The sequence below is a fragment of the Chenopodium album genome, chromosome 16, assembly GCF_948465745.1.
Source record: "Chenopodium album chromosome 16, dcCheAlbu1.1, whole genome shotgun sequence".
Lineage (NCBI taxonomy): Eukaryota > Viridiplantae > Streptophyta > Magnoliopsida > Caryophyllales > Amaranthaceae > Chenopodium > Chenopodium album.
The window spans coordinates 46,056,850-46,077,258 of record NC_137849.1 but is presented as its reverse complement, the minus strand read 5'-3'; the positions used below and the strand labels follow the sequence as shown (position 1 = coordinate 46,077,258).

At 35.6% G+C, this 20,409-nt stretch overlaps 2 protein-coding genes across 2 annotated transcripts; both read right to left on the bottom strand.

Moving 5' to 3' along the window:
* Positions 1-2,327: 2,327 nt before the first annotated feature.
* On the bottom strand, positions 2,328-8,951 carry LOC145586713 (uncharacterized). The gene is made up of 2 exons (XM_081643615.1): positions 8,450-8,951; positions 2,328-3,894 (listed from the first exon to the last, which is right to left on the bottom strand). The coding sequence occupies exons 1-2, from the start codon at positions 8,822-8,824 to the stop codon at positions 2,662-2,664; spliced, it is 1,608 nt and encodes a 535-aa protein (XP_081499741.1). The 5' UTR covers positions 8,825-8,951; the 3' UTR covers positions 2,328-2,661.
* Positions 8,952-10,619: 1,668 nt separating this feature from the next.
* Positions 10,620-20,306, bottom strand: LOC145586711 (protein transport protein SEC16B homolog). The gene is made up of 14 exons (XM_081643614.1): positions 20,126-20,306; positions 17,892-19,934; positions 17,457-17,774; positions 16,753-16,872; positions 16,550-16,672; positions 16,272-16,430; positions 15,927-16,052; positions 15,543-15,677; positions 14,485-14,612; positions 13,997-14,105; positions 13,619-13,915; positions 13,047-13,187; positions 12,579-12,877; positions 10,620-11,633 (listed from the first exon to the last, which is right to left on the bottom strand). The coding sequence occupies exons 2-14, from the start codon at positions 19,779-19,781 to the stop codon at positions 11,207-11,209; spliced, it is 4,272 nt and encodes a 1,423-aa protein (XP_081499740.1). The 5' UTR covers positions 19,782-19,934; positions 20,126-20,306; the 3' UTR covers positions 10,620-11,206.
* Positions 20,307-20,409: the final 103 nt, after the last annotated feature.

Genomic DNA, 20,409 nt, shown 5'->3' with positions numbered 1-20,409 from the left:
GGTTACGAATAGTTCGTAATCCGTATCAACTCAAAATTACTACAGACACAGAAATATCCTTGATTGATACCGACATTGAAGATTTCCCCAAGTACTTCTACAATTTGGTGTCTTTACACGGTGTGACCTCATTCAAGCGCATTGAAGGAATTGTGATAGGTTACTATATCACCTTTCATTTTACATTTTTTTTTATTTACGGTACTTTGTTTTTTTTTTTTTTTTTTTTTTTTTTTTTTTTTTTGGAAATCTTCAGTAATCAATTAATTAATATTTTACCTTTTATGTTTTTTATTTTTTAAATTAGATGTTGTGGGACTAATTATATATGCAAGTGAGATTCACCGGAATGACATTACGGGTACTATTAAACAAGATATTATCCTGCTTGATCAAAGGTAAAATCTAAAGTTTTAGAGGACTTGAAAGCTTGCCCACTCAATCACTCATGCATTCATTCATTAATTTAATTTATATCGTACACTGTTTGACTACTAAGATATCAAAACCATATTAAGATATCTTTAATTTATCCTATAAACAAGGTAACTACCCAAAAAATATAAGATAAGCATATCTAATAATATCTTAACAAATCTCAATATGATAATGACGCAATATTCTTTATTTATTTATTTATTTATTATATACATATATATTACTTTATTCTAATGAACTACAATTTTTAAATAGTTGTTTTGCTATGAGATTGACAATATGGAATAGCTTTGTCAACGACATTGGTGAAAGAGCAATAGAAGATTATGATCAAAATCTCACTTTGCTTGCATGTAGTGTCCAACTTCAAAATTATAATGGTAAACTTAATTACATGAACAATTTTTATCATAAAATCATAGTTTGCTACTACAAAAGATTAATTTTATGTAGATATTGATTTAATTATTCTAAACTCACCTTTTAGGTACACTACATTTGACATCCGGAAGGTACACAAGGTTATATATCAATCACAATGATTCTACTTCCCATGAAATAGCAAAATGGTTAGTAATTTATGTTATTGTAATGCTTTTTTCTATTTTTGTTATATTACTGATTTTTTTTATATACATAAATAATAATATTAAACTGATAATTTCAACCGTCACTTTCTTATACATTGAGGATGATATGTATTTTTTAAAAAATATGATCAGCATGTTACTTAAAATATCTAATGCAATCTTATTTTTTTTAAAATGTATTGTAATGATAACTTTGCTCAATCAAAAGCTAAGTGGATACAAACATGTGGACTTTCGTTACATCGGACACTTTTGATATCAAATGCCCGTCGTACTACAACATTTAAGTTTCCATCAAGGCCAAGAGTAATATTTCACCATATCTATGTAATATATAAAGAGAAGAGGTGTTTTTGGTTGGGAATTTTTAAATGGACCATTTTACCCTCTCTAAAATATTTATTATAAATAAAAAAAAATTAAAATTTATTTAAATTTTAACCTTAAATAACTTCCATTTTTAACAGCTCTATAAATTTATTTCTTTTTTAATTTAAAAAAACTAAAATTTATTTAAAGTTTAACCTTAAATAACTTCCATTTTTTAACTACTCTATAAACTTAACTGCTCTATAAATTGAGAAAGGTAACTTCTCTTTTTTTATTTATTTATTTATTTATTTGATGATATAAATTTGTAATTTAATTTTGCATATTATATTTCAGTGTTTTAATAGTCCGTGTTTGTAATTTTGCATATTATATTTCAGCGTTCATAAGTATAACGCAACATACTACGGAGTATAATTTAATTAGTAGTATGAATATATTCTTAAAAAAAAATTAGTATGAATATTTATATCGTGCACATATTTATATCGTACAATGCTTAAAAATATTTAAGCTCGTGTAAAAGTAAATCTAGGATTTTTTTTGCATGGTTTTCTTTTATAATTCATCCCTAAAATGAATTTTTACATCTACTAATTATAAATAATACAGAGTAATAAATTATTTCAATATGCCATTTATGTAAATAAGTAAAGTATATAATTTTATGTACGAAGTATAAAGAGGGGGATAGTCGTGCACGCATTGCGTGCGCCTCTAAACTTGTGATGTTAAATGCAAGACGTAGTTCAAGTTCAAGTTTCATCGCGTGCAGCTGGTCACAACCTCCCTCAATTAGATTGGAAATTATTCTATTTTTGGCTACTTGACCACCATTATTACATAAACCAAGCAAAGCATCAGACTTGCAAAAGAAAAGCTAGCATAAATAAGCTGGAAGCACCTGATCTTAATTTCTTAATTGTACAAAAAAAAAAAAAAAAAAAAAAAAAAAAAAAAAAAAAAAAATTTTGCAAAGGAATTTCACAATGGGAAAACATCCAGCCCCTATTAGGTTCAACAGTTAAAAGTGCATCCACCTATTATTTGGTGCACCCAAAAACATGAACTCTTGGGTAATGCGGGAACCTCGCAACGACAACAGTCTAAGGGTGTACATTACCAAGGCTATCCCCAGATATTCCCCACATCACCAAGAAGCACACGCTCTTAGATGGAGCATCATACGAAAACCCAAAATGTACTTCATCAACTGTGTGAAAATCGACTTCCGTCTGAACTGGACAGTTTATGATGTCATGAAACAAAAGCTTCCTCTTTCCCCCAGACAGAAAGAACGTTCTCAGCTCTGACCTTCATTTTCAGGTGGGTCATCAGAAGGTTTGACGGCTTGGGATTCAACATTACTGGACACATTTTGCTGCTCGGCTAAATTTCCTACAGCAACATTATGGCTCTCAGCTCCAGCAGAAATATGTGCTCCTTGACTCAAAAAATTCTGCTGGGTATCTATCCCAAATCCAGCTGCTGGGACAGATAATACCCCAGGTACTTGTGGGGATTGAGCAAGCAAATGTGGAACCAACTGAGTGATAAGAGTCTGAGCATCGTGAATACCATGTTGATGGAGAAGCTGTGTCAAAGCTGCATGAGCAGCTTGAGGATCTGTCAAATTTTGTTGGCTCAGCATCATCGTTGCAAGGGCTTGAGCGTCGTGAGGACCCTGTTGATTGGCTTGGGGAATGATCACAGTCGATGGAAGATTAGCGATAGTAGGGTATAATGCCTCAATACCATCTCCAAGTGCCTCTTTATGACCCTGGAAACGCTTCACATTTGCAAGGTGTTTTTTACCTGCTACATGGCTTTCAAAAACAACCTGAGACTCACATTTCACATTGCACAAGTTGCATATTAAAGGAACCGCCTGTTTAGGCTTTGGAGGCTCAACTACCCTTCTTGACCCATCAAAGGCTCTCATCCACTTACCACCGCTGCCCCCTCTCACCCTTCTCTTTAAACCACCCCGACCGCCAAATTGACCATGCCTGATTGACTCCTGTGATGGTAGTGCCCCTGAACTTTCAGGTTTCTCAGCTGTATCCTTTTCTGCGGTAGCTTCAACTTTATTATCTGGAGCTGCAGGAATAATAGCTACATTCACATTTGGGGGAGGAATGCAGTTGGATCCTACAGCTTTTTGTGGCGGAATAATTTCAGGTGTAGGCTGAGACAGAGGTAATTTAGGATCCTGCATTGTTAGATGTCTGCTTAGATTCTGCAACTCCTCATGCACTTTTAAATTTCGCTTATGTCGCTTTCCATTCTTATGCTGCTCAAGCACTTCAAGAGTAGTACAATCAGTTCTGCAAATTTCACACCATGCCATACGAAGTGGTGGCTTGATTGGACCAGCTTGTCCCTCGGTCACTGATTGAGCACCACTAGAGGCTGCTATTGCAGATGACCTTGAAATCTGAGCACCATGCTTGCCACGACCACCACCTCTCCCTCTACCATGACGACCAAAAGTGCCACGCCCTCTCAAAGACCGAACAGCTTGACTGCCTCCAGCCTAATATACAAAATTATGAGGTTGCACAATAGTATTTTAATGGCGGTAACATCACTAAGCAAAATGAGAAGTGGAAAGATAATCTATAAACCAATTAACCATCATTATGTAAAAACTGAAGTGAAATATCTTGCGTTAGAAACTTTCATGTTAATCATCCATTCTAGAATATAATTATGGTATTACAATAATACATTAAAGTACATTTTCCACGCTTTCAAGCAGCAACAGAGTCTGAATGTAAAATGCGTGATTAAAATAAATCTACATGCAACAGCAAATATCAAGTGTATGGCAGTTTCATTGTTATAACGGGAGGCAGAACAGTAACAAAAATCAAATATGTAGAACCAAGAAGCTATATCTAAGTACGACATTGACATACCTATAAAACTAATAACTTGAAGTAATCATCTATTATGACACACCATCAAAAGGGATTGTCAATTTGTTTCAAAGTAGTATTGCCTATTTGCCTCTACATTTCAAGTTCAACAGAATCAATACAATGGAGGCTTATGAACTATCCTGAAAAGTAAGTACTATAAACAATTACTGAAAGCAGAAAACAGCTACGGTTCGAAAATTCCACAAACTTGAACTCATACAAGAAGAATTTCATTACCTCAAAATCATCAACAATTTCTTGAGAACTAATTTCAGTTTTCAACTTAATGTACGAGTGAGAAAGATTATACAACCGGCACCAGGGACAAATCTACTTCAGGTTTGAGCAACCAATCAATCTCCCATTGACTCCCAGCAAGGCCTATCGACTGATGGCCATCTGTAATCTGGATTCTGGACTTGGACTGTTTAAGCTAGTTGGGGTCAGCTCCAGGTCAAACAAAAGAAGAAAATTCAATAGAAATTTGTTTAGCTTCAGGCCAGGTTCCAGCTGCAAATTAACTGCAAAGTCAAGAATTTGCACCTAGAGCCTAACCCGGTATGGAAGGATGTTTTGAGACCTGTCTGGACAAAAGGCAGACCTAAAACCAGGACTCTGCCGTTGAACAACGCCTATCATCCAGGTTGGCCATCAAATTTGAATACTCCTACACTAACCAGGGATGGTTAGATGTAGAGGCACTCATGTGAAGTATACATTAAGCATAAATGCCCAGCCTTTGGGAGTTAACCAACTGGAGTTGCTTTCTCAAGGAAACGTTCAGTAACAAACTAAACTCCAGATAGTTATACTCCCAAACGACAAATCAAGCACTTTGCTCAGTCTATAGCCACATATAACCATATTAATGTAACATAGCATAATCCTCCTCTATACACAAAATAGAGTACATCCTTAACTTCAAAATTGCTTAATACCTTTAAAAGTGTATGACTTAATACTGAAGCAGGTATCAACAGTATGGTATCCAGAACTGGCCAAACCTTCATAATCTATACAACTAAACCTTCAAAGACGGCAACTGCATCGAGAATAGAAAGACCAAGTCTTTGACCTCAAATCTTTCCACAACTGTCAACTAAAATCAAACAGCTTCAGTAAACCACTTCACTAGTAATTCCTTGAAGACTCAACTTAATAGTCCCAGCATCCCTCACGCTCACCTATGATGACATGCAAAGAGCAAAGCAAAAAAATATTTCTCCGCATAAACCTATTCTTAGAATATTAACTTTGTTTTTTCTAGAAAATAGAGGAGAGTTGCTACGAAAGAGAATCTATTCTGCCCTTTGCTATACAAAAAAACTTAAACCTGTATCTTTGGGTCCATACAGAGAAGTAGTAGACAAGTAGAAGATGAGTCTTGAATTTTGATGATGATTGCTACAAACGAAGAGGAGATACACATAACTTTCAGAAGACTGAAAAAAGAAAAAAAAAAAAAAAAAACTAATGAACCCATAATAACCCTATAGTGACCATTCTGACCAAGGAATATCTGGTCCAGGTATTCATGTCGTGTCATCTTTATCAAATGTCACATAGACACCTAAACTGCATCAACAGTCAAGTGATCCTTTAGAATTTGGTGAGCCCAGCGATATTGAAAGAAACTTTTCAGTCCAGTGATCCACTTGAAAGTAATTGAAAAAAAAAAAACCATTTGAAAAATAATAGAATGGTGAGATAAAAATTGTTGTCAGTGAACCCTACTTCACTAATTTATCAATGTCAAAACATCTCCAATCCTGCATCAGCCTGTGACAAAGAGTTCTGCAAGGAAAGAGTCGTCACACAAGTAAAAACCGGAAGGAAAATCTGGATAACTCCATCCCTTGTTTATCATGCTTGCTCCTTCAAATTATTCTGCTAGCATGTACTAGTAAATTTGAAATGATCCAGAATTGCAATGGCCGCCAAAAGAGAATATAGACCCTTTTTAGTAGAGGGGAATTAAGTAGAAAAGAACAGAAAGGAAATGGCTCATATCATGTTCTCATGTGTGGTTTGAAAAATGATATGCAAATTGATAGGAAAGGAGGGAAGTTTTAGTAAAGCCCCTTTATAAAATTTTCACTTTCCTTTCCTCCCAAAATTGAAGGAATTTGAGAGGAAAGAGAATTAAAAACTGTTAATCAAAATCCTTTTTCTTCCCTTCACTTTTTTCATTAAACCAAACGTTAGAAACTTAAATCTCTACCCTTTCCTTTCCCTTCCATTCTTTTTCCTTTCCTTCCTTTCTCTTCTTCTTCCTCACTAATACTATACCAAACGAAGTGATAAGGAACAAGTTCTTGGAGAACGAAATCATGCAAAGCAGGTTCCTAACATTAGCTTGATAAGGCGAAAAACTTGCAGCAATATGTACAAACCGAATCTAAGCAATGAAATGCTGCCAATAGCACTGGCAAACTTGTAGAACTCCCACAAAAGACAAACGGTGAAATGCTGCCGGAATTGTTCACTATAGCACCAGCAAGTCATGAGAAACTCCCCCCACCCCTTCCCAAAAAGTATTGGAAAAAAAAGATAAGAAATGGATGAACATAGATCAGAAATACCCATGATTATAGCCTTAAATATAACTTTCAATTAGAATGAGATAAACGTCCAATTATATGGCCAACTGCCCAAATTTTGCACTGCACAGCTATCACTGGCATATAATAAACCGCATCCACTTATGTAGAGGTATAACAGGTACTATTATCTGACTCACATATCAGATTTAAAAACATAACCTTGATGTGCACAAATTTATCCACCAAAGGGAGCACCAGAATCTACAAAATAAAATGCAATATTCCTAAACTATCAATAGTCATATACTCATATAAGGTAAAAAATCCGAAGAAATACATAATTCCGGCGAGGGTGGGAGGTGCTGAAAAGACACGCAGATCACAAATTCCTGATTTTTAATTTTTCCCTTCCAGATTTTTCTTTCAATCTTTGATACATAAAGTTAAAAGTTTCAACCATATACATTCCACTTTATGCCAAATAATTTTATACTGATTCCAAGTATTTTGTCTCTTGAAAACAAGCAACCCTCACTTCTACCGTCGTTTAAGTTATTACAGTCTTGCTCGATCAGAACTAACAGCATATGTATCAGAAAGATCAAAAGGAACTTTTTCTAAGTTATCTGTTGATCATCAGTAGCACTTACTGACTCGTTGTTATGTAGACAATTGATTGTAATACTGTATGTAGGCTTTAAATATAACATGGTGTACGAAGAATTGGAAAATTGATGGAATAATTCACCAAAATAATTCATCTATTTACGCCATAGCTTGTGATGGTTAAAAGAGAAAGAATTCAATAATTCATCTTAACAACTTATAATATCAAAGTCAAGACTCTCAAAGAGGCATTATTTATTTACTCTGATATAACAACAAGGCACACAATATCGAGGTACTGAGCAATCCCTTTGTCAAAAAACAATAGTCAATTATAGTACGATATTAGAAATTTAGGATGTTCTCAAAAAGTAGACACATTTCCTAACTTTACCAATTAATAAAGACCATAGTTCTAATATTGTCCCCAACTGTCAATCTGACACCCCCTTATGCCCCAGAACAAGCAGCCTAACAAACAACTTCCTATCTCTAGCTTAATGACTTTGCATATTTCTGGGCTCCAATGCTGAACTAGACAACAACTATATCAAACCCATTACGATTACAAATAACTTCAATGTAACATATATGAAAGAAAAGCTTCCGAGTTCTAATTTTTCATTACTACGTATGAGATTAACAAGCTCAGCCCTTACAGATGACATTGTTTCAAGTTTCGACTGCTGGCTAGACATTACAATTCCGCCTAAACCACATTAAACTTATAACAATACTATATTTAACATTAATTTCATGGCATTGTCCTAACACAAGTATCATTTACCCACTCTTTAAATTCTAAGAGATTAATTCTATATAAATATATATATATATATATATATATATATATATATATATATATATATATATATATATATATATATATATATATATATACACAACATCAAAATAATTAAATTTAAGCCAACAAATCCAACAAGAAAGAAATGAAACACCATGAAAATACAAAATTCAAAACTAAAATTTCAAACAATATCATGAAAATAAATCATACCATCAAATACCCTTGAGAAGGAGGAGGATGAGAGGCAACAACCCCATGCGGGTAATACAAATTCTGAGGATTTTGAACATGGGTTTGTTGAGAATCAACAGAAACTGGAACCCCAGGTGGGTGAATTAAATTGGGATCAGTTTGATAAGAAGCTGAATAATCTGGGTAATAATAAGATGAATAATCTTGTTGTTGTTGGGGTTGATTGTAAGGGTTAGTTGGATATTGTTGTTGATAAGCAGCATAGTAAGATTGAGTAGAGTGATCATATGATTGAATCTGGGAAGAAGGATCATAGGATTGAGTTGTTACAGTTTCAGTCGTCTGAGGTTGATATTGATAATGATATTGCTGTTGTTGTTGCTGGGCTTCCATTGTAATCAGTGAATGAATTTGCGAATTTACGATTCTTCAAATGTTTATAAATTTTAGGGTTTGTAATTGGTGGAAAATATTTCCCCAATTTGTGTTGCGCAGAAGAGGACGAAGAGAATGAGGAAGAAGTGAAGAACAAATACAGTACTCCGTAAAAATTAGTACTTGGTTGCAAATTACTTCCTCCAATAGTTGACCATTATTTTTGTGGTAACGTAACAAAAGCAAATTTTTTCATAAAATATGTTACCCCTTCCGTCTCCAAATAATAGTCCTTTAAAGGCAAATTTTAATCCTAAAATGTTGACCTCATTTGCTTTTTCCAATAACTATTAATATTAATTTTTTAACAAAATTCCCTTCAATTTGCAACAATACTTGTGCAAATTTAACTTTTTCATGTAAATTTTGTTTTCCCATTTACTTTTATTACTTTCTCTCTCTACTTTTTTGCATACTTGATGTCAATTTACTTTTTCAATGTACTTTTACTATTCTTATTTGTGTTTATTAATTTTCGTAAAAAATACCCATAAGGGACTATTAAAAGGGGACGGATGGAGTAATAAACAAGGTTTTTTTTTTTATTTACGGAGTGTCAATTTTGTATTTTATTTGGTCAAACTAGCTTCAAACGAAGGGAGCACTTATTGTCTCTTACGCATTGTCCCATTTTTTTTTTAATATATATATATATATATATATAGGCACCATACCATAATTGTACGTGGATTGCATCACTTTTCTATTCATTAAGTTCACTTAGTCAAAACTTAGAGTAAAACATGATTATGGAAAACAATTGAGGACTTAAATGTGTAAAAGGTAACACTTGTCTAATTATACAATAGATGTCATTTTGGGCAATTTGATCAGGTCAAAATGAACTGAAAGGGGTAAATTATAAACATGTAAATTTGGCTTGTAGGTTAAGTTGGGTTGGTTAAATAGGCAAATCGGTCAAGTTGGTCATATTTTTCTCTAGGTTGTAAAGAAATCAAGTCTTGTTCGAGTCGAGTCTTATTCAATTCGGGGTGAAATCAATCATGTTGTAAACAGTTTAGTCAGGCTATATTGGATTCAAATACTAATAGAGTTTAGTCTTTTGAGTTTCCAATACATATCGCATCAAATCAATCAGGTACTATATACATATATTGGGGCAAGTCAATTGGACATTGGGTGCATATTGAATGAAAATCTGCCGGATTTTGGATCCATATTAAGTCGGGCCAATTCACATCAAGTATCTTAGGTGAGGTCATTTTGGGTACGGAATGCATATCAGATTGAACCAATTAAGTATCAAATTAACTTAGGTAAGACCATTTAGGTATTGGATTAACTTGGGTTCGATCATTTTGCATATTGAGCTAAAAAATATGTCATGAGTTCAATTTCGTGTTCATTTTGTGTTACACTTATTCATGAAATGCACAAGAAACTATGTAGGACATGAGTTCGATCTCGTGTTCATTTTGTGTTACACTTATTCATAAAATGCATAAGAAACTATGTAGAATATAAGATAATCGCATAACATGATAAATTGATCAAAACAGACCATATTCGAATCGATTTTGTTTTGTGTCAACTTCATGTTTTCTCTCATAATTCTGTGTTTGTGTCAACATATTACAGTGTCAATTCTGAGACTATCAAGTCTATGTACTACCTCCAATTTTTATTATTTCCAACTTTGAAATATTTTATATATCACAAATAATACCCCAAATTTGCAAATAATAAAAATCGGAGGTAATATTAGTCTTTTTAATCAAGTGGGAGAGAGAAAAAGACAAACAAATGTACTCCTCATTTATCAAGGAGACGTCATTTACTCATTCAGAACATGTATAATGTATTCATGTACCCGTGTGATGTAACAAAATGGGGGAATATACAACAAAATAACAAAGATATCTTTATGCAGTATGTAGTTTCTCTTCAGTGAAATTTCCCCTATGAATGCATCGGGAGGAGCTTTACTTTGACATCTCACCACTCTTTCTTGCAGCGATCTTTTCCCAGTAAATCAACAAATTCATCTGTACAACAATGTCAAAATCCTCACCTCCCTTCCCCCGAACTCAAAAGATCTCGGGGACTGTATAACACAAATGACAGAGGCAGCTACTACATGATCTGCATAATCTGTTTATGAAACCCACAAACTTGTCTGAAGTTAGCCTTATCATCACCCCTCCGACCTGTATATAGTTCATACTATAATGCTCACCACTTTCACCAAGGTCAAAAAGGGGACGAACTGCCATACTACACTGAAATATACAAATTTGGCCACATCATTTTGAAGCTAGACTTTGTGAAGCTCTTCTGTCTCACCAGTATTATCTGAAGTATATGGTTTCATAGAGCATACTAGGTAGATTGTGGAAAACCAGATGACCCTGGAGATCTTGATTCATTCATTCCAGTATGATTTGACAGATCAAGGCCTTCGCCCCATGATAATGTTCGCCTTGTATTTGAAGGTAAAGAACCATTGCTATTTATCATGCTTCCCGCTCCCTTGTCCATGCTTGGATGCCGGTGGATTGTTGACTGTGGTGAAAACATTTGAGGTGATGAAAATGAATCATGACTTTTAGATGTGGTAGCATTGTCATCAGTAACAAAAGTTTGTTGTGTACTTTGGGTACAGTCAGTTTCTTGTCCTCCAGGAACTGGAGTAGGGATAAAAAAGTTGGGATTACCAACAGCAGGTTTTATAGCTGGAACAAGAGGTGACGGTGCTTGGAATGAGTTTGCTGGAGTTCCTCCACCTTTGTTGAACGTATCCACATACCTAAAACAATCATAACACATAATCAGCTTCCAAACCACCATAAAAAAACATTAAGCTTGTCCAATAGCACAAATAAACCATTGGAGAAGAAATAATCTAGTCCTAAAAAAAAAGAGCGGGAGGCGGGAAGATCTACAGCAGCAAAAAGTGAGAAAGAAATCTAATGCACAAGAAAAATAGAAATCTAGACAAGATGCAAGGGAATAAAAAATAAAGGAATTTACAAGTGTTTCGGTATACTATTTGTACTTTCAACTTTCAAGTCATGTAAAAAACACCTCTAGGCCCGATGTATACAGTGCTTTTGGCAAAAGATTAAAAATGTGATTGGAATTAAAGTAGGATTAAGCATGATGTATCTCACAAGGATAACCTGAGTAATGCCTTTTTAATACTGTTATCATGCCCAAGTAAACAACACACTTTTGCCAGGCATGGAGCTATACAAAAAAGGTCACATATAATAGAAAAATTCTGGAAGTCTCTATAGAGAGGGATACAAGTAAGAGGAAGTGCTGGAGAAAGACAAAATAAGGAACAACGGGCTTGAGATAGAAGAAACAGAAGTTTGAAATTAGTTTTGATAATCTCAATGAAGAAACTTAAGTTTTCAGGGGCAGAAATAGTTGAGAGCCATAAATTTTCCTCAATTTTTAAAATCACTCAAGTCCCCATTCTAAGGTGGTAAGAGAATGGAAATAAATGTTAAAAGAAAAACGCATTTTATCGTGGAGGTGTCCTATGAGATTCATATCAGACATTGGTCAGATTATGAAAAAACTTCATAACATATTCCCTTGAATTTTTGCCCCATGCCAAACGAGATGTTAGAAGGGATATAACATGTGGATGTTTGAAGTCCAAAACCTTAAAAGCATTCCAGCCTTCCCATGTCCCTGCCCCCAACCTACTTGTGGTCTCTTCACAGAAAGATAGAAAATATACCTTGATCGAACACTCATTCTCCCACGAGCTGAAAAATGATTCGAACCAGACGGAATGGGTGGTAACTCAGCACCCTTTCCATTGAAATTTGAGTATTTATATTCAGGTTCCCCATTTGCATGAACTGTCGCACTAACGGATTCGTCTTTTTTGTTGTGATCTAGCATTCCATTCATGTAAGCAGTAGTTGTTGGAGGTGGAGCCAAGGTCATTTCCTCAGCTTGAGGTTCAGCACCTTCTTCAACCCAGCGCTTAAGTTTTTCATCATAATAGAACTTATTCGACTCCCCCAGCTTGGCCTGCAGAAAGAACAGGAGTAAAGACAAATCAGTATGTATTTAAATACACACAAACACAAAATAAAATAAAATAAAATAAAAGAGGACCACACAACTGTAAGCATCTCATAAATTAAAACTATATCAATCTACATAAAAGGTGGAAACCAAAAGGTCCATTCTGACTTGCCTGACGATCAGAACGAGATTTTAGCACCAAGCCAACGGTCTTCTGGAATATCTGTGAACCAAAACGACCAAAGCGAGAGGAACTGCCTGACACTGATGTATGATCACGTGGACTAGATGAGCTTGATTTTGGTGATTCATCCTGACAAAAGAGACAGAATTTAAAAATTGGCACAGCAGTATATTTGTTGTGCTCTTATCTAAATCATGAGTATTGTAAATGGAACGAACATAAAAGGATCATAATTTCTTCCTTTTGGGCTAGTGCAGACGTGCACCAAAATTTATAACAATACTATTAATGTCATGGAAATTCATCCATATGTCACCAAATGTGATCTTTGACTCTAACAAAAGGAAATAGCAGACCGGTCGTCCCCATGACCCATCCCCAACATCATTGTTGACACAGTTCCACCATTGACTCGGAAATATTTTGACCCAAAATCCTAATTTCAAACATCACACTAACATATTATTCTACACTAACAAAACAACAAATTTGATTTTGACCCAGCAGTGAAAAACTTGAAGAGAAAAACTCAATTTAGTACAGTGATACTAAAAATCTACCTTTCCTGGTGCTCTACCAAAGTTAGGCTCTGACATGCTTCTATTATGCATTGACATTCGATTGCTGCCTTCAGCTGATGTAGATGTCATTAATGAAGACATAGCCATTGTGGACTGACTACTAGAGACCCGTGGCCCCCTTGACTGATTATCATTCTCACTGTGTTGGCCATTATTTTGTGATGTTAAAGGTGTAGGTGGTGGTAAGCCTCCAACAACCCGATGAGCAGTATTATCGAAGAAGTTCAGCAATTTACCCACCAGTTTTGCTCGACCAAAATTGGTTGCATAACCACCCTGCAAATGGTGTAATTATTATATCAAACTATTGAGAGTGACAGCTACTATATGTAGTAGTAGTATACTAGGAAAGCATACCTGATGATGGATTTTTATCCGCTCTTCAAGAGAAGATACCATATGTCGCCACGCATCAACCTCTGGTGATCTACCGGTTTTCACAGACTTCAAAACTGCTTGACAGTATCTAAATATATGCAATAATGTTACAAACTTAAAATAAGGTTTCTGACATGTGTAATCATACATTCATAAGAGTAATGTTGTTCTGGAACTTTGTACGAGTATTAATTACTAAGTAACCAGCTTCAGTGAAGTCTAAACCAGATGCAAAGCTACTATTTTTCAACTTTTTCTATATCTTTTCTGTATCCTAGTAAATTACAAATCCAAATTGACAAGTTTCAGTCATTTAAGTATTTCAGGAGCACTTTCAAACATCATATGGTATTGCAAATGACAAATTACTCAGGCTAGCAGCATTGAAATACCCTATTTATAAGATCGATAAGGCAAATGGGCACCTTAAGAAAAAAAAAGAAGGAAGAAATTTAAACAGTACTTACTTCAAAGAATCTGACATTTTTCCAACTTCTGCCAACATGCACGCATATAATAGCTTATATGGCTGAAATGGAAGCAGTACACATTGAGAGTTTCCAAGCACCTTAGCATATTCATATAACTCTGTTCTCTGTGATTTTGACAAGATAAAAGCCATTTTAGTTAACTTCTCAAAGAAGGATACCCCAGAGGGGGGGAAACAAAAAAACAGAAGAAAAGGAAAAAAAAAAAAAAAAAAAAAAAAAAAGAAAAGAAACAGCAGATGTAAAAACTCTTCCATCCAAAAACTGCCACGATAATATGATTTTCCTTAAGATTCTTCATGAAAGTTGCTTCATTCTTACAATCTTTCCATACTCATTTAGGGCAGTGTCATCTTGATATATCCAATCATCAGCCATTAAAATTGCAAGTGGATACAGGATACCTTTTATCCAAATAACCAAAAGTATACATGACAATATATTTTGGACTGGGAGAGTTGAAAACCATAAGATCATGTAGCAATTTGTTCTACATGTATTAATAAGCCACAAGTCCCCAGTCCACCTTCCCATACAAAGAAAACAGTAAAGGAGAAGGATTTACTGAGACAGTATGATGAAAATTTGAAATTATTTGAGGCTAATATAGTTGATAGAAGATAAGTAAATAGCCAAAAAAAGAGAAACATAAGATGATTGGTGAATAAGCCAACAACTAAATCCAATCAAACAAAATGCTTTGTGTAACAAACAGAATATCTGAGTAAGAAAGTACACTTATCAGGTTACAGAGCAAGCATGTGCATTTCACTTTCCAATGCAGACCTTTAAATCTTGAAATCATCTAAGATGTCTTTCACTTCACGTCAAGTTTGTTTCATGTTTTTTCAAATTATTCTACTTGAAACATCTTGCCACTATCGTCTAATTTGCTATATCCAATCAAACTTCTATCCTTTTCTCAAATACATCCATTTGCATATGCCGAGCATAAGGAGAGGAAATACAGAGCACAAGAAAGGGATCCAAAGGACATGACATCAAACAGAATTTGACTACCAAAGAATTACAAATACCTGAATCGCCTGAGGACTGGCATAAGTTCTTGGATATTTCAAATGATTTGCACCAACAAGGCAAAGTCTAGCACTCTCTGAATACGACTCGATGTTAGATTCAGCAACCAAGTAACAGATATGAGCCGCTGTCACCTACATGGCAAGAAATTGTTGCAGGAATGTCAAAGGCATACTCTATTAAATGGAGGATACCTATCAATTTGATTCAAAACTTTTCAATTAACAAGATCCCAATATAAGAAGAAAGGATCTTTCATATACAATTTGTCATCCCATGGCCCATAGAGTTCACAAAGCAGAACTATTCACCCATTGCAGATCATACGAGCATTAATATAGGGGTCTACAAAATGAAAAGGAAATATGTGTTTTGCACCATACCTCATCCTTCTCTCTCCAGAGGCAATCCCCAAGGTGAGTGATTACAAGCTCATCACCTTTTGTCCTGTTAGCACTTATCATGGCAAGATTCTCTTTCCAATCATCTAGCATACAACCAGGCCCAACCTGTAGTAGCAAGCCACAGATCACCAACACAAAAAAAAAGGAAAAACAAAAGATTAAGGGGCAGATAAAAATAGTAAAACCAGGTACACCAAATTCTAATTTCAAAAAAAAGGAAACAATCTGCATGATTCCTCAACAAGGTTCTAAAACACAAACTTGAAAGCAAAAGCCAACCAATACCAGTAGCTACTGTCTTTAAATTTAAAATAGGCATATTACCCCTGATAAGGTAGCATTAACTCCATTTTGTGCGTTGCTTGGAATGGAAGTGGAAAATACTTCAGCAGGCTGTCCAGCAATTAAGAGACACAAAGTCCTCAGAGGAGATCCAGCTACCAACTGGTGAAGAGCCATTTGCTTCACGGTTTCACCATAAAACTGCAATTATTCGATTAATACAAAAGTCAAGTGTAATAATCATTTGTCCGAAATTTGAACAAATTTAATCCATTCATTCACAGAATGTGATGGAAGCAAGAAGTTGCATCATTAAAAACCTGTTCACCAAGCAAAGTGGCAATAACAATAGCTGGTCCCCACAAATGACCATTCTGTGCACATTGAAGAGCCTCCATCTTTCTACCAGATACAAGAAGCATTTGCACTTCTTCAGCCGTTGCCTGAAGCAAAGCAAATTAGCTAAAGACCACATTGACAATCACAACACAAGAACGCATAACCAAAAAATAAGATGATATACCTTCATCTGTCCCTCGGAAGGCATGTTCTGCAAGCACTGGGAGATGGCAGGGAACTGTGCACTATTTCTCTTTGCAGATGAAAAAAGCTTTGCCAATGCTGACTCTGGGGAGTCATTTTCCTAGTCAAAGAAAACTTATAACTCAGCACTAATATAAACTCAAACTTGGATACCTTAATAAATGAAACTCCAATGCCTTGAACTGCCAATTAACACCTGACATGAATTTAGACACTAATATTCACGTACTAACAGCAATAAAGTTTGTGTTATGCCAAAAGTTCATGAGTGATTATCTAAATAGAAGCTGCAAACAAGAGCTGATAAGCACAGGCTTACACTAAAACTTATTCCACACAAGAATGAAATAAATCCATACTAACTAATTCCCAAATCAATAAGTGATAATTTCAGGGTTAGGTGTTTTTGATAACAAAGCATCCAAACTAATAAATTCTCATTCCAAAAAAGGGAAAGTCCAAAAAAATATGAGAAGTCTGGAGACTTTCTTGTAATATGAATCCTGCTTTACCGCCAAATCTAGACCATCCACACCAATGACTTCAAAATACATAATTTTCTTGCTAGGTACAGAGGAAAGCAGATCACCACATACAAAGATCCTTGTTCACACATGCTGGAAAATTTATTTTCAAGAACAGAATAAAGTTATTGATTAACATATAATAGCTAAACAATGCTACCTTCACATTATGGTCAGTCCCAAAAGCTGACCGTAGCCTCCCATAATATTGACACGCTATTTTCAACAAAGAGAGAAGCATTTTTATAGCTTCACCATCCCTGTAGTCTGCATCTGGGGTGTTACCACTTGCAATTCTGTCATCAATCCATTTATTCAGCTCTTTGCTTCCAACATTGCCTGAAACCAGTGGGCCTGAAAATGATTGCTGGCATAGAGTATGAAAATATTCACAACCAATTCCAACATCTGAACCATCATTCTTCGGCATGGCTACTTCCATCACATTAAGAACACTGATGACACCTCCTGCTGAGTCCTTCACATCAAATAGAAAAAACCTTGAGAGAATTATCATTTCCTTTATATCCTAGTGACGCGGTAAAACCGTAAAATCAATAACTGATTTGAGGAAACCATATAAAAAAAACCTTACCTGACTTGCATACGCTGGTTGTGTAAATAAACTACTCTGATCCTTCATGACTATAAGTTTTCCGCCAAATCCAAAAGAGACCAGGGCATGTGGAGGTCGTCCATCTGGTGACCTCCCCTCACTGGAAGGATAGGATAATTTGCCATTTTGAAGTGGCTGCTGAGTAAAATTGAGGATATTTGGACCATTAAAGCCAGTAGCAGAGAACTGTTGATCAGATGTATTAAAATGATTATTGTGTGGCTGAGAGTTTCCAGCAGAAACAAAGTTTGGGAAACCAGTTTCACCAATTCCAACGTCTTGAGATCTGTTAACCTCATTACTGTTATCAAAAAACTGTCTTGATTGTTCATTTAGTAATGATTTTTCATACGGAGCAGCACCTACTCTATGGTCTGTTGGGTAATTAGCAACACCATTCGATATAAATCCATTTCCATATTGTGTGTTTCCAGTAGAACTGAAGGCCTCACTATTAACAGGTTGCATCGTATTCAAAGTGTCCTTCCCAGAATCACTCCAATGCACTGGCTGCTTCAATTGGTAAGAATTGTTATGGACTTGTTCACCCTGACTATAGGTTATATTTTGTTCAGGGTAGTAATTAACTGTACTAGCACTCCCATAAGACATTTGTCGGTTTTGATCCAATATATTTGACTGGTTGATCGATGAAATATAAGACTCTAGTGATCTCCATTCTAGTGCAATTGTATCATAATACCAACCGGGATACTGTGGATCAAAAACCATGTGTGCAGGATACTCAATGTTTCCAAAAGCAGCCGGATCCCAACAAGCAGAGGTGCCTGCTGTACTTTCCTCGGGCATACTCCCAGATACTGAATGAGCTGTATGCCGAAGAGAATAAACATCAGATATCGGATTGGCAGCAGCCCCCTCATATGTAGACAGACCATTGGCACCAGAAGCATCAACCTGGTACCACTGTCCAGAATTCGGGTCATATTTCCAACCTGGATATAGGCTCTCCCAATATTGAACACTATATTGGTCTGGCATCCCTTGTTCACTTTCTGCATACAAAGCATGCGGCGTAGCTTCTCCATTTTGCACAAGACTATATGAATCTGAAGAAGTAGCTTGATTAGATGACACACCATCCAAAGTGCCTGGTGAAATCATAGACGGAACATGTTGCATATCTTCTCCATTATGCCCAAAACTATGTGAACTAGGACTGGTAGCTTGAATAGACGAAACACCGTCCAAAGAACCTGATGTAACCGTAGACGAAGCATGCTGTGTATCTTCTCCATTATGCACAAGACTATATGAAGTTGAACAGGTAACTTGATTAGATGAAACACTGTCCAAACTCCCTGATGCAACCATAAAACCATCATTCACTTCACCAAAAGGATCCTCTGAATCATCTCCTATTTGATCAAAGAAATCCGCATATGAAACCTGTTGTGTAACATCACTAAGTGCACTCCATTGCACTTCTTTAACCCCCACACCGGCATTTGCACCCTTCCCACAAACCCTCGAATCAGATTCACTATCTCCCCCGACAACAAGATCACTAGACTCTCGATCCACTGATTCAAAAACTCCAGTGGCACCACCATCACCACCCTCGACACAAAGCTCTTCCACCTTTCCATCACCATCCCCACCCTTTTCACTACAATCTCCTTCGACACTACCTACATTATCTAAGCTATCTACGGCGTTGCCAGTGGCAGTGGCAGGGGCGGTACCGACTTCATCGATACTCAAATTCGCAAACGCCTGCTCATCATTACTCCCTACATTATTTAAAGACCTAGGTTCAAATCCACCGCCATCAACCTCATCATCCACCAACTTATCAAAAAAATCCTCATCCGTCTGATCCTCCATTGTAAATGGAGGTGACGCCATCAATCAAATCCTTATTAAAACAAAAATAAACCCTAAAATCAATCCCAAATCACTTAATTTACGCTCAATTTCTAACACAAACTCCTCAAATAAATTATCCCCAATTATACCACGAAATCAATCCACATTGATCAAACTCTTCAAACAAATCATCTGAAACACATAACAATCACAAAATCAACCCCAAAATCCAACAATTACACAAAACAAGATCTAAAAAATCCAAAAAAAAAAATTTAAATCCGAATTCCGCAATCAATTAAACCGTAATTCGAAAAATTAAAACAATAACAATCAAAAAATTAAGATTCAGATTAGATAGAATTGCAGAGTAAGTAACATACCCGATTAAATTCGAGGATCTGGAAATGGATCGAAGAAGAAGAGAGAGAGGGTAGAGAGAGAAAGACGAAGAAGAGACAAAGAATAGATGAATTAGGCAACAGCCGACAGATCACCGCAACCCATCAACCCAGTAGGCCACCACGTAGGAGGTCATTTAATTATTTCTTTATTTTGGAGGCAAATTTTGTGATTAATGATAATACTTTCCTTTTTTCATAATAATTTTTTTGGTTTATAATTGGACTATTGCTCTTTATGGAATTTATTATCGACGTCATCCGTC

What these genes read in the sequence shown, in the direction of transcription:
- LOC145586713 (XM_081643615.1), bottom strand. Translation starts at nt 8,824, where the DNA reads ATGGAAGCCCAGCAACAACAACAGCAATATCATTATCAATATCAACCT. An exon ending in CTTCTCAAGGGTATTTGATG is followed by an intron (nt 3,895 to 8,449) that starts GTATGATTTATT and finishes TTTGTATATTAG; the next exon opens with GCTGGAGGCAGTCAAGCTGT.
- LOC145586711 (XM_081643614.1), bottom strand. Translation starts at nt 19,781, where the DNA reads ATGGCGTCACCTCCATTTACAATGGAGGATCAGACGGATGAGGATTTT. An exon ending in CTTCCGAGGGACAGATGAAG is followed by an intron (nt 16,673 to 16,752) that starts GTATATCATCTT and finishes GCTTTGCTTCAG; the next exon opens with GCAACGGCTGAAGAAGTGCA. An exon ending in TTGGTAGAGCACCAGGAAAG is followed by an intron (nt 13,188 to 13,618) that starts GTAGATTTTTAG and finishes CTCTTTTGTCAG; the next exon opens with GATGAATCACCAAAATCAAG.